We start from the raw sequence: 12,786 nt of genomic DNA, 5'->3' as shown, positions 1-12,786 counted from the left end.
GCCAGATGGCGCTAGCCACCTACTATCATCACTTCAGTTGCAGTGGGTGGGAAAACCTCTCGATGCGAATCAGTTAAAATATGGAGAACAGTGCCCACGTTCTTTCCGATGAATGCTCCAATAAGAGCCGAAAATCGCGATTCAAGGGACTGGACTGCACTCCGTATTCTAATTGAAAAGTAAGATTGTTTTGCCTTCGCATTGCAACTGAATAAAAATGGTATACATTTTTATTTTTATTTTAAAATCATTTTTCTCTAAGCTGAAATTGTGCCAAAGAATGATCCAATGCTATTTTTGGTCAGTGTTACTACATGGCACCTAGACCTGAACTGATACGATCAATCTCCTAGAGGCGTTTTTGGTTCCATAGAAGAATGTTCCGAATAGCGTGGATGGGAATGCAAATCAAAGGAGCTGTGTTAAACAAAACAAATTCCTCTTTCGTGAGTTTTGAAAACTATTAAAGTAAGAAAAAAATCATTACCTAGGGCATATTCTTAGAGAAGACTGGTACAAAATCCTAGAGTTTATTATAAAAGGTAAAATCGAGGGCCGTTGATGAATTGGAAGGAAGCAGATGTCGTAGCTCAAGAATATTGTCGATTCAACATTCGCGATTACAGAAACGCATATGTGCTTACACATATATGTCTGTATAGATTATATACATATTAGACTAGTAAGGATCTGTTTTTAGGTGGATGTGAGAGGTGGCATTCAGATTTTTGCGGATAAAGTTTAGTGATAACTTCGTTAATAAAAATTGAATTATGCTCCTTCTCAAATATGCCCGGAACATTAATAAAAAAATAAAATATTTAAAAATTTCAAATAATTTCGTTTTTTTTTCTAATTTTTTTGCTTATAACTTAAAAACTATTCATTTTAGAACAAAGTCGTAAAGGATTAAAACAAAGACAATTAAATTTTCTATCATATGCGTTTGGCTAAAAATGTCTTAATTTATCACCCTTGCTTCAAAATAGCAATAAATGTAAAATAAGGGGGCAAAACAAGCCTGTCCTTATTCAATGATTTTCCATCACTTAGGTTACACTTGGAACCTTCCTAATTCGCTTAGAAAATTTTTGTAATGTGTTAAAACCATACACCAAATTTCATTAAAATTGACTTTGCGTAACTTTGCATAATAAAAAGATTTTGCATAATAATTTTGCAATCTAAACTTTTTTAAAAAATTTAAATTTTTTAAAATCTTGCACAACAAAAACTAAAACATACAAATATTTGTCAATTTTTTTACATAAAGAAGTACTTCACCTATCTAATGCACTTTACAGAATTGAAATCGGATTATTTAAGCAGCCTCAGCAATGTTTTAAAATTATTATTAGAACGCGAATTTTTTCGGTAACAGTTGACCCGGATGTCGATAAGATTGTTATAAACAAAGAACTTGAGGAATTACATAACATCGATTTTGCGCAAAATAAAACATTTTTTGTATTTCTTGGGTAATTCTAAGCAAAAAATGTTCTCACAAGTTTTTTCGTAGGATGCATAGTTTTCGAGATAAACGCGGTGGAACTTTCAAAAAATCGAGAAATTGCAATTTTTGAACGCGAATAACGTTTGATCAAAAAATTAAATAGCAATTCTGCTGACAGCATTTGAAAGTTTAAATCAAATTATACCGGTTTTAATTATTTGCATTGCTAAAAATTAATTTTTTTATTATTAAACAAAGCTATTTTTTTATAAGCCAAAAAATTGTGTATAAATTTAAAACATTGCTGAGGCCCCTTAAATAATCCGATTTTAATTCTGTAAAGTGTATTAGATAGGTAGAGCACCTCTTTATATGTAAAAAAATTAGCCAACTTCTAAATGGTCTAGTTTTTGTTCAGAAAGATTTTAAAGAATTTGAACTTTTTTAAAAACATTTAGATTGCAAATTTGTTATGCAAATTTTATTAGGTCGATTTTAATAGAATTTGGTACACGATTTAAGTATGTTACAAAGAATTTCCTAAGCGAATTACAAAGGTTCTAAGTGCCACCAAAGTGGTTAAAAAATATTGAATAACAACAACCTTATTTTGCCCCCTTAATTTGTATTTATTGCTATATTACAGAAAAGGTAATCCTTAAGACATTTTTTACCAGTCGTATATCATACAAAATTCAATTATCTTTATTTTATTTTTCTACGACTTTTTTCCAAAACGAATCGTTTTAAAGTTATAAGCAAAGAAAGCAGAAAAAATCGATGTTATTCGAAATTTTTAAATATTTTAATTTTTTTATTAATGTTCCGGGCATAGTTGAGAAGGAGCATAAGTCAGTTATTATTACTGAAGGTGTCACCTAACTTTATCTGCAAAAATCCGAGTGCCACCTCTCACATCCACAAATAGACGTTTTTTCGCAGATCCTTACTGGTCTATATGGTCCAATGACGATTTAGATTAGCTGAACACAGTGAACAACTCAACAATGTAATTGCCAACGTTAGGAGACCTAATAAAACATCTAAAAAGCAAAAAAAAATAATATCCAAGTTTATTCACAACGTTTTGGTAACAAAAACATATAGGTATATACTTACTTTTGTTCTCAAAACGACATTTTTGGACACAATTTTACTAAATATTTTGATTTTGGTATTTTTATATAATATTTAAAAAGTATGTATATTTAATTATTCCATAATTCAATGCAAAATACAAGGACGGTATAAAAAAGTAGGTAAGTACTCGTATACTGTGTCTCCTCTAAATGCCTATATTTTTTCCAAATTTCTTTACACAAATTTTTTATCACCTCTTTTTCAGAGCACCATGCACTACAGGTGTTTAGGGCACATGCGCTTCCTTGACATTGTTATTGAAATACAGGATGTTTCAGTATAAATTTATTCTATTTTAAAACCTTCAACTGTGTCATACAAAAGGTTTGGGACAATTGATTTAATGATATAATTAAAATATTGGTACCATTATATAAATATCAATGAATGAATTAAAACGGTTTCAAAATAGCAATTAATTTTACGAATCTTCCTGTATATACCATGAACTGTTCAGCGTATTACTTTGTACAAATATATAGCAATTATAGACTACTACACATTTTGGATAATATTACTAAGTATATATAACAAGCTGAATTTAACCGAGAATGTCAATTTTGGAACCCAAAAAAGATAAAAATTTTGCTACCCCTACCCCTGGAATTACCCTTAGAACTTTCCTTATAGAGAGGATAAAGGGGACAACATCAATTTAGTTAGCTGAGACAAGTTTTAACAAACATGTAGGCCTGGATCCTGCCTACGAAATAAGTTTATTAATAGCAAGCTAAAAATGTGTTAATAGCTTAACCCATGACCCATTCCGTGGGAAGTCGTGTTTGTTATCATTCGATAGATGTTGAAAAATATTGAGTACGTATTTCTTAGTTTCCCGATCTGTCATTTATTTCGCGAAATAAAATATTCGCTTTTTTTGTGAAACTTTGTTACTCACCCATTTCCTTACGCCCCGCTCAAATCGTCAGATTTTTGAAATATACACTGTTTTGCAGGTACTTAACTTTATCTTAATCTGACGATTTCGAGTTTTTCTAAGGATAGATTTTTTAGCCCCCCCCCCTTAACGAACTCCCCTGCATTTAGAGCCAATATAGGGTAGAGGTACATTTTCAGGGTACAAGGTTTCTCCCCATGTAATAATCTGACGCGCTCGAGTAACTGCAAAAATCTCCGCTTGGGCTTCCCTACCATACATCTACCTAGATTTTCTTTAAGGAAACAATAGGTACACATTATACTTATAAAAAATAATATATTCTTCTTCTTCCTTCTTGTATGTAGGCTTTAAAGCCTGTTCCTTATTCAATATTAGCCTTCTAAATTGTTTAGATTATCGCACCATCTTTTTCTTGGTCTGCCAATACTTCTTCGTCCATTTGGTGTCTTATCACGTGCTATTCGTACTATCCTATCCTCTGCCATTCTACTAATGTGTTCGTTCAACTCCTGATTCCGTTTTGTCACCCATCCATTTATATCTATTACAATGCATGTTCTTCTTATGTTTTCACTTCTCTGCCTATCCAACAGACTTTTTCCTGATATTCGTCGAAGTATTTTCATCTCTGTTGTTTCTAGTAGTCTAGTAGTTATTAAAAATAATATACAAAACACTATATTGCACAATAAAGTAGAACAGAATAAAAACTATATTAAAGTTATACCTAAAACATTAATAACAATTAAAATAACTGAAGATCAAAAAATAAAACATTTATATTGCGATTTAGTTTTAACCAAATACACTTATTATGATGAAAACCAACGGATATTTCTTATAGAAATTGAACTTTTCTTGCTTTACCTTTGACAAATTCATTAATTAGATTTTCAATATTCAGGTCCCTTGAAAACTCAGATTCTGTAGAAATAACAGCAATATTTTCTAGCCGCTCCTGACTCATTCTAGATCTTAGTACTTAATTCTTAATTAGTTTTAGTTTAGAAAATTATCTCTCGGCTGAAGGTACAGAAATCGGTATACCTAGTTAATAATACACGTAACGCAATAGTAATGTTTGGGAATGCGTGGACTAAGATATTTTTTGCAATGTTTTTTTGCTTCAAAAAATATTTAGTTTTGAATTGGATATTTATTTAACATTGCCGAATCAAAGGGCGCCTTTACCGCCTTGGCGCCGTCGTGCGCCGCACGATCTTGCCCATATGGACGGCGCCCTGGTGGCGAATTTACAAAACCTATACTATTTCAGTCATGGGGGCGACTGAATTCGAGTAGGTTTTGTATGCAGAATATTAGTTACATATCCTATGCTATTTCGGTCCAGAAATTAACTGTATCGTTGTAGGATTTGTAAGCGAAATTTTTGATTATTATTGAGCAAATGTATATACTGTTTCAGTAATGTAAGTAAAACTAATCAAATATTTACAAAGTGGATTTATTATTATATCATAAAATTTAGATATGTTTTGAAAATTAAAATGAATAATATATATTTGGATAATATTAAAAATTAAAAACAAATGAATAATTACTAATATAAGAATATATACAGTATGTCCCTGTAAGTTGGAACCATATGGAAAACTTTTTTATTATTGATTTTACGAAAAGAAGATACATATTCTTCATAAAAAGTTCTGCATGGTCTAAACCGAAGATGCACTCATCTGATATTAAGTTTTATTAATAGTATATGAGGGATGTCAAAAAATATGAATTTTTGTCAAGAGTAAAATATCATTATATATTTCACAAGATTGAAAATTGTTATTATGAAAATTTATTTGGACTTATAAATAATGTTCTACTATGCAACTAAATTCTTCTAATTGAAAAAAAAAAATTGAAAATTTCTCAAATTACGTCAAATTAATTTTCTCGATAATATTAGTTTTACGAAAAAAAAAGTTATTCTTTATAAAAAGTTTTGCATGGTCTAGAAACTAAGATACAACCATAATTTCTCAAATGTTATCAATTGTGTACAAGGTTTGTCAAAAAATATAAATTTTGTTCAAGAGTAAAATAACTTTATAGTTCACAATATTTCAATTAAAAAGATGTAATTGTATACTCATACATGTTTTTGAATTCTGAACAACTTTTTATAATAAAATTTTTCAATATTGTGTAAAATAAAGGTACTTTAGTCTTTAGCGAAATTCATATGTATTATTTTTTGACATACCTACCTTGTATAAAATTGATAAAATGTGAAATATTATTATTGAATCTTATTTTGTAGAACGTGCAAAACTTTTTGTAAAGAATAACTTTTTTTTGGTAAAATTAATAATTTCGGAGTTAAAAATAAAAATGATGTTAGGTATCTTCAATTTTTTTTTTCAATTAGAAGAACATAATTGTGCATTAGAACATAATTTTTAATTCCAAACAACTTTTGATAATAACAATTTTCAATATTGTGGAATATAAAGGTGCTTTACTCTTGAGAGAAAATCATATTTTTTGACATACCTCGTATAGTTTTAATAAAATTTGATATCTGATGATTGTATCTTAGATTTTCTACCATGCAAAACTTTTTACAAAGAACAACTTTTTATCGTAAAAGTAATAAAAAAAAAGTTTTTCATAAGGTTTAAACTTAGTGGGTCATATTGTATAAGAATTAAAAAATATCTAACATGGGTATTTACTAATATTAGATAGTTACTAAATTATTGAACAGAGTTAAGTCAGTGTTTTTTTTTGCACTAGACTCGTTTTTTTCTATGCTTAAACTAATGTTGTGACGTTTCTTCTTTTTTTTTCCAGAGTGGTTGGTCTCCAGACTGTATGCGATTCTGACCTTTTAGTCCCCTATCCTTTCTTCGAGTTATAGCGGTAGGTTGTACTTGAATTTTTCGGTTCCTGGCAAATAAAGTTGTGTGAGAAAACATAGATACTATTTGTGACGGAGTTTTCATTTTTTCCAATGTTGTCACAAATTTTTCCAGCACTGTGGTATTCGAGGGACATTGATCTTTTTTTAATATATCTGAAAGTCTTATATATTCGGCGTGCATTCTATCATTTTTTTTTCAATTAGAAGAATGTAGTTGCATATTAGAAAATTATTTTTTAGTCCAAACAAATCTTTGTAATAACAATTTTCAATCTTGTGAAATATATAAAGGTATTTTTCTCTTGAGACAAATTCATATTTTTGACATCCCTCTTATACTATTGATAAAACTCGATATCAGATAATTGCATCTTCGGTTTTAGACCGTGTAGAACTTTTTATGAAGAATATATGTTTTTTTCGTAAAATGAATAATAAAAAAGTTTTCCATATAGTTCCAACTTAGAGGGACATACTGTATTTATATTCGTATATTAGTAATTATTCATTTGTTTTTAATTTTTAATATTATCCAAATATATATTATTCATTTTAATTTTTAAAACATATCTAAATTTTATGATATAATAATAAATCCACTTAGTAAATATTTGATTAGATTTATTTACATGACTGAAACGGTATAGACATTTGCTTAATAATAATCAAAAATTTCGCTTACAAATCCTACACCGATACAGTTAATTTCTGGACCGAAATAGCATAGGATATGTAACTAATATTCTGCCTACAAAAACTACTCCAATTCAATCGCCCCCATGACTGAAATAATATAGACAAAAATAAAACTGTAGACAAAAATAAAAATGCGTTTTAAATCAGAAGAGTGCAACTGTCAAGGAAATGAACGTCCGATTTTTGTCTTTTTTTTTTAAATTCTCATGACAACAATAAAATTTATCACTGCCATTGAGCGATCACTATGGAATTTGTATTGTTAGGGTCTAATCTTTAAAACCTATAACATGAAATTTTTATTTTGTCTAAAACTAATGAATTTAAAATTTCAAGTTGAAAACGATCTCACGTCGTAAGATGCTTCTACGAAGACGCATTGAGTGAATTTTGTAGTTGATGTTGTATAGTTTTGAAAAACATACTGGTGTCATCGAAAATAAGCAACATTTAAGTTTTGGACTGTTTGTAATGTGAAAGTTTGAATTCAGCGCTTTTTACGCATGTTTAATATTTCTCATAGTTGTTGCCAAACTTCAAAATCGAAATTTTAGGTAATAGGTTTTGAAAATTGAACCCTAATAATGAAATTTACATAGTGACAGGTCAGAAGTGATTTTTTGATCTCATGAGAATAGCGAAAAATAGCAAATATCACACTACGTTTACTTATTTAACAGTTTTCTAGAAACTTACATCATTTTCTGCAAAATGCAAAATATTGCATACCAAAGTTGCACTCTTCAATTTTAAAAAAATCTTGATTTTAGTAGATAGTACACTTTACATCAGGATAAAAATATATCGAGCTTTTACTGTCGAGTTGATACAAATATTAATTAAGTCTTATAACATTGTCTTTTGTCTTATGACCACCGATTTTGAATGTCTTGATGACATTAAAAATTGCTGGTCGTTTCAAGCTCTATTTCTGCGAGAACGGTTTATTCTACACAAAAAGAGATGAAAAACAGTTTTGTTCAAAATTATCTTAGCTACATTTCTTAGTTAAAACTTTTTTTGTGTGGCGTACAAATTTTTGGTAAATTCCATTGTGATTTTAGGGAGAGCCCGGAGATAGGAGTGGCAAACTTTTTTTGCAGCTTTTTGGGGTCGTAAAATTGATATTCTTAGAAAAATTGAGCTTCCTCATATGATCTTTAGAGTTTCTGTGGCATTTGTGTCTCTGACCACTGGGCTCTTATTATGAATATTATATTATTATTATGATTTCTGAAAAATTTTCAGTGAATTATTGTACATACACTACAATTGCTATATATTTCTAATACGTATATCAAGCTGGGTACTGCAATCCACGTATGCAAAATATTACAACAAAATTATTTTCAGGTTGTGGTGAGCTACATACTAGAAGTAATAGAATAGTCGGAGGTCATCCCACAGGTTTCGGATCGCATCCCTGGCAAGTTGCCCTCATTAAGACGGGTTTCTTAAGCAAGAAATTAGCTTGTGGAGGAGCTCTAGTAAATGAAAGGTGGATAGTTACCGCTGCACATTGTGTTGCTACGTATGTATATATCGTATTGTTTTATACCGAAATAAGTTTTTTTATATCTAACCCATATTTAACGGGTAACTGCGATTAAAAAAAAATTTTAAAAGCGTATTTTTGGCAGTAAATTAGTGTAATTAAAACAAACATGAAAAAAAAATTGAAATTTTATTTTAGGTAGAAAAACAACTGGTGTCCTTATTAGGCGAGCTGCACACTTGCACATCCCTAATATGAGGCTTAGAAATCTAAAAAGAGACCATGGCAAATGTAATTGTAAGAGTAAATGGCAAATTTTGATAATTCCTTATATTTGCGAGGTCACTGAATCCGACTATGGAGTTTATTTTTATCTAGAATTGGTGGAACATGTTCAAAAATCAAATTTTATGCAAAAATACGAAAAATCAATTTTGATGATTTTTCATATTTTACTTCGTTGTATCTTTGGTCGCTGTAAATATTTCCTTTTGAAAATTTTACTGTGTCATCCTTGAAGAATTTAGATAACAACGATACTTGTCCCAGATGTTTAACCTTCCGATGACCAACCTTTTTTTGTTACACGGATGACCAAGGGGGGGGGGGATGACCCCAGGTCAAAAATGTCAAAAATGGCAATTAACAAAAAAAATGAAGTTTTTTTTATGGCATGGACTTTATGTCATTCAGCCAGTCACAACATGAGTATTAGTGTCATGTGTAGTGTGTATGTTGAGTAAGTGTTTTGTTACTTTGCAAAGTCGACGTCACTAGCCTAAAACTACTTGGAATTACACATAATAGACGACATTTTACTAAATATCAACTTCAGATTATATTTTTTATTCGTAAAAAATAGGGAATTTTTTTTATTTCAAACTATGAGGATATCTAGAATGATATTAAAGTCAAATAAAAAAATAATGAGTTAAAAATTGAAAATACTTTTGGATTTGTTAAAGAAAAACATACGCTGAGGTCATAATTTCCCCCGCTTGGTCATCCGAAGGTTAAACAAATTATAAGAAAAGTTGTTATTTTTTAAATATTTTGTCGTCAGATTTCGTTAGTTTTATGTTTACTTAAAAAGTTTTGTGACAAACTTTTTAGTTTTAGTCCAGAAAGCCACTGCACATCCGCTAGGAAAAATATTCTGATTCGGATTTTTTGAACAATCTTAGTCAAAAAGGACTCCTTTTAACAAATTTGAATGTTGACAGGTCCAAAATTGGGTCAAAAATATTTCAAACGTTTTTTTTTTGTTTTTTCCTAAATTTATTTTTTTTTGCATCGAACAAAGTTTATTTAGGTTTTTTGGATCATTCCAGATCATTCCAGAAGGTAGATAGATATTCATTAAACATCTATTGAAGAAACCTCGAAGAGCTTTTTTTAAATACAATATCGAAATCCCCTTTGTTTTTAATTGCTAATCAAGCGGGCGCGACACTATTTTCAACCGTTGCGTTGCATAATTTAATGTATATTATGTTACCGGCCAAACCCGATTTCAGGACAACTAGTTTGTCCTATCGCGCGTAGGCCAAACTAGTTTGTCCTAGGCCAAACTAGGTTATCCTAATATAAATACACACACTTCAGGCGAAACTTTTTTAGCCTAGGCCAAACTAGTTTATCCTGATATAATAAACACTCACACTTCAGGATAAACTAGTACGGCCTAGTCTAAACCAATGAGCCGAGTCGAAAGTAATTTAGCGAACATGTAAGGACTTTCACATGCAGGGAGTTCCCAAATCACGTCCCAACAGGGATGGCAAAAAATTATACATCGATATATTGTATCATATTATACATCGAATGAAGATATTGATACAAGCTACAAATCAATATTTTCTTGGATAATTAAATAATATTAAAAAGTAATAAATAAAAGGATGAGGTTGTCTCCAGAAATTAAAAGAAAATATACACTTACGAATAAAATCGAGTACGAATTAATATTGTTTTCACCAATTTTGAAAAAATGTGAAAACGTTGAATTATCTACGTCCGTCTGTCCATCCGTCCGTCTGTCTGTCTGTCCGTGAACTCAACTCCTCCATCATTATACCAGGTAGAATGTCAAATGAGAGAGAAGTCGAAACCATATGCAAACAGTTGAAGAATGGCAAATCACCTGGCCCAGGAAATATAGCTCCGGAACTCATCAAATATGGACCTAAAGTTCTAACTAAGCGGCTAAGACATCTTTTCCAGCAATGCTTGAGTAACCATGAAATACCTGAAGAATGGAAAGAGTCACATCTTAGCACTATCCACAAAAAGGGAGATAAATCAAAACCTGAAAACTATAGAGGAATTGCAGTCCCTAGTAGTATCAGCAGAATACATGGAAAACTTATTAAAAATCGAATAGAAGAAGAATACCAAAATAGAGAAGCCGAAGAACAGGCTGGTTTTCGCGCAGGTCGATCTACAATAGATAATGTTTTCTCAATTACTCAGATAATTGAAAAGAAAGTTGCTCGTGGCCAAGAAGTCCATCTGATGTTTGTAGACCTTAGAAAAGCGTATGATAGTGTCCCGCTGGTTAAATTATGGGAGGCACTGGAGAAAAGAAATGTAAATATAGAATTGGTTAAAGCCGTAAAAACGTTGTACTACTAACAAATAACAAGAATTAAAACGGGAAATCTCATAACACCTGGATTCACAATAACTAAAGGACTAAGGCAAGGATGCTGTATCTCACCAACACTATTCAAAATATACCTCGAAGCAGCACTCAACAAATGGAAGAAAAATTTACGAATATGGGCATACCACTAACGGACCCAACTTTGTACACGCTGTGCTTTGCAGGTGACCAGGTAATCATCGCACAGGACTCTGAAGATCTTAGTTACATGATGCGAAAACTATTAGAAGAGTTTACAGAGTGGGGCCTAGAAGTGAATATGGAAAAAACTGAATACATGAGTATCGGAGGCGACCAACATAGTCTCCGATTAGAGGAAAATCAAGAAATAAAATTATGTGAAGACTACAAATACCTGGGAGTAAAGATCACTCAAGATGGAAAATTAGATGCAGCTATTAAGGAACGAAATATACAGGGAAGGAAAAACATATCCTTACTGAACAGCGTACTGTGGGATAAAAATATTTCCAAGGAAAATAAAAAAAGAATATATAATACTATAATAAAAAGCATCACAACATATGGATGCGAAGTTTGACCCCTAAAAGACAGAACAGAGAAAATGCTTAGAGCAACAGAAATGGACTTCTGGCGCAGTCCGGCGGGAATATTTAGACGCGACAGAATAACAAACGAGAAAGTCCGAGATATCATGGGGGTTACACATACTATTGTTGACGACATCAGGACGAAACAACTCAGCTGGTACGGACACGTAAGGAGAATTCCGGAGAATAGAATACCAAGACAAATCCTAGAATGGCAACCAAGAGGAAGGCGCAGACCAGGAAGGCCTAGAAGAAGTTGGAGAGAAGGAGTTGATAGAGAAATCAGGGACAAAGAACTCGAGGACGATCTATGGAATGACAGAATGAGATGGAGATTGGAAATCGGAAGACGTCGAAGAACGTTGTAAACCGATATTATATATATAGAATGTCAAATGAGGTGTCAAATGGAAGCTTATAATCCAAGGATGTTACTAATAAACCAGGAGATATTAACAGAACTTCAACCACGATTTTCTAAGTCGTGCCATTTGCAATACTGGAAGGTTAGAAAAAATACTTACAATTTATGGAGAAATACACGGGTTTCCTGTGACATTTTCCTCTGAAAATTAGATTTTTCATGAGGAAAAAAATGGGGAGTGGCGATGAATTTCTGAGTCCTGCCTCCATAGAATGACTAGATACTATCAATTTTATGAAAAAAATTTTTAGGCAGGACGGTTGCAAAAGGACTTAGAGTGTATATAGATATACAAACATGTAACGAAAATAATGAAATTTTCATCATTTTCTGAGTCCTGCCAACTCATCAATTAAACATAATTATTTGAAAATGATCGAAAAAATGTTGGCATGACGTCTTCTAATGTTTAACTGCACTTGTCCCTTTTAAAATTCTGTGTAAAATTTTCACCCTGGTTCCGTGATTTTCTGAGTTATAAAATAAATAATTTAAGTAGACATTATTTAAAATCGCAGGATGTTTAGTTACACCTTTTTTCCTATACATAGTTAAAAAATGTGCAGGGAAATTCGTGGAAAAT

At 31.2% G+C, this 12,786-nt stretch overlaps 1 protein-coding gene across 3 annotated transcripts in view; it reads left to right on the top strand.

Annotated features, from left to right (window-relative positions):
* Positions 1 to 12,786, top strand: part of LOC114335645 (serine proteinase stubble) — a 303,061-nt gene that overhangs the window by 227,181 nt on the left and 63,094 nt on the right. For all 3 annotated transcript variants that reach the window (XM_028285919.2, XM_028285909.2, XM_028285935.2), the window contains one exon: positions 8,422 to 8,599. In XM_028285919.2, coding sequence (XP_028141720.1) covers positions 8,422 to 8,599 — 178 coding nt within the window. The remainder of the gene's footprint in view (positions 1 to 8,421; positions 8,600 to 12,786) is intronic.

Source organism: Diabrotica virgifera, chromosome 6 (genome assembly GCF_917563875.1).
Source record: "Diabrotica virgifera virgifera chromosome 6, PGI_DIABVI_V3a".
Taxonomy (NCBI): domain Eukaryota; kingdom Metazoa; phylum Arthropoda; class Insecta; order Coleoptera; family Chrysomelidae; genus Diabrotica; species Diabrotica virgifera.
This window is presented reverse-complemented; position numbering and strand designations above follow the sequence as displayed.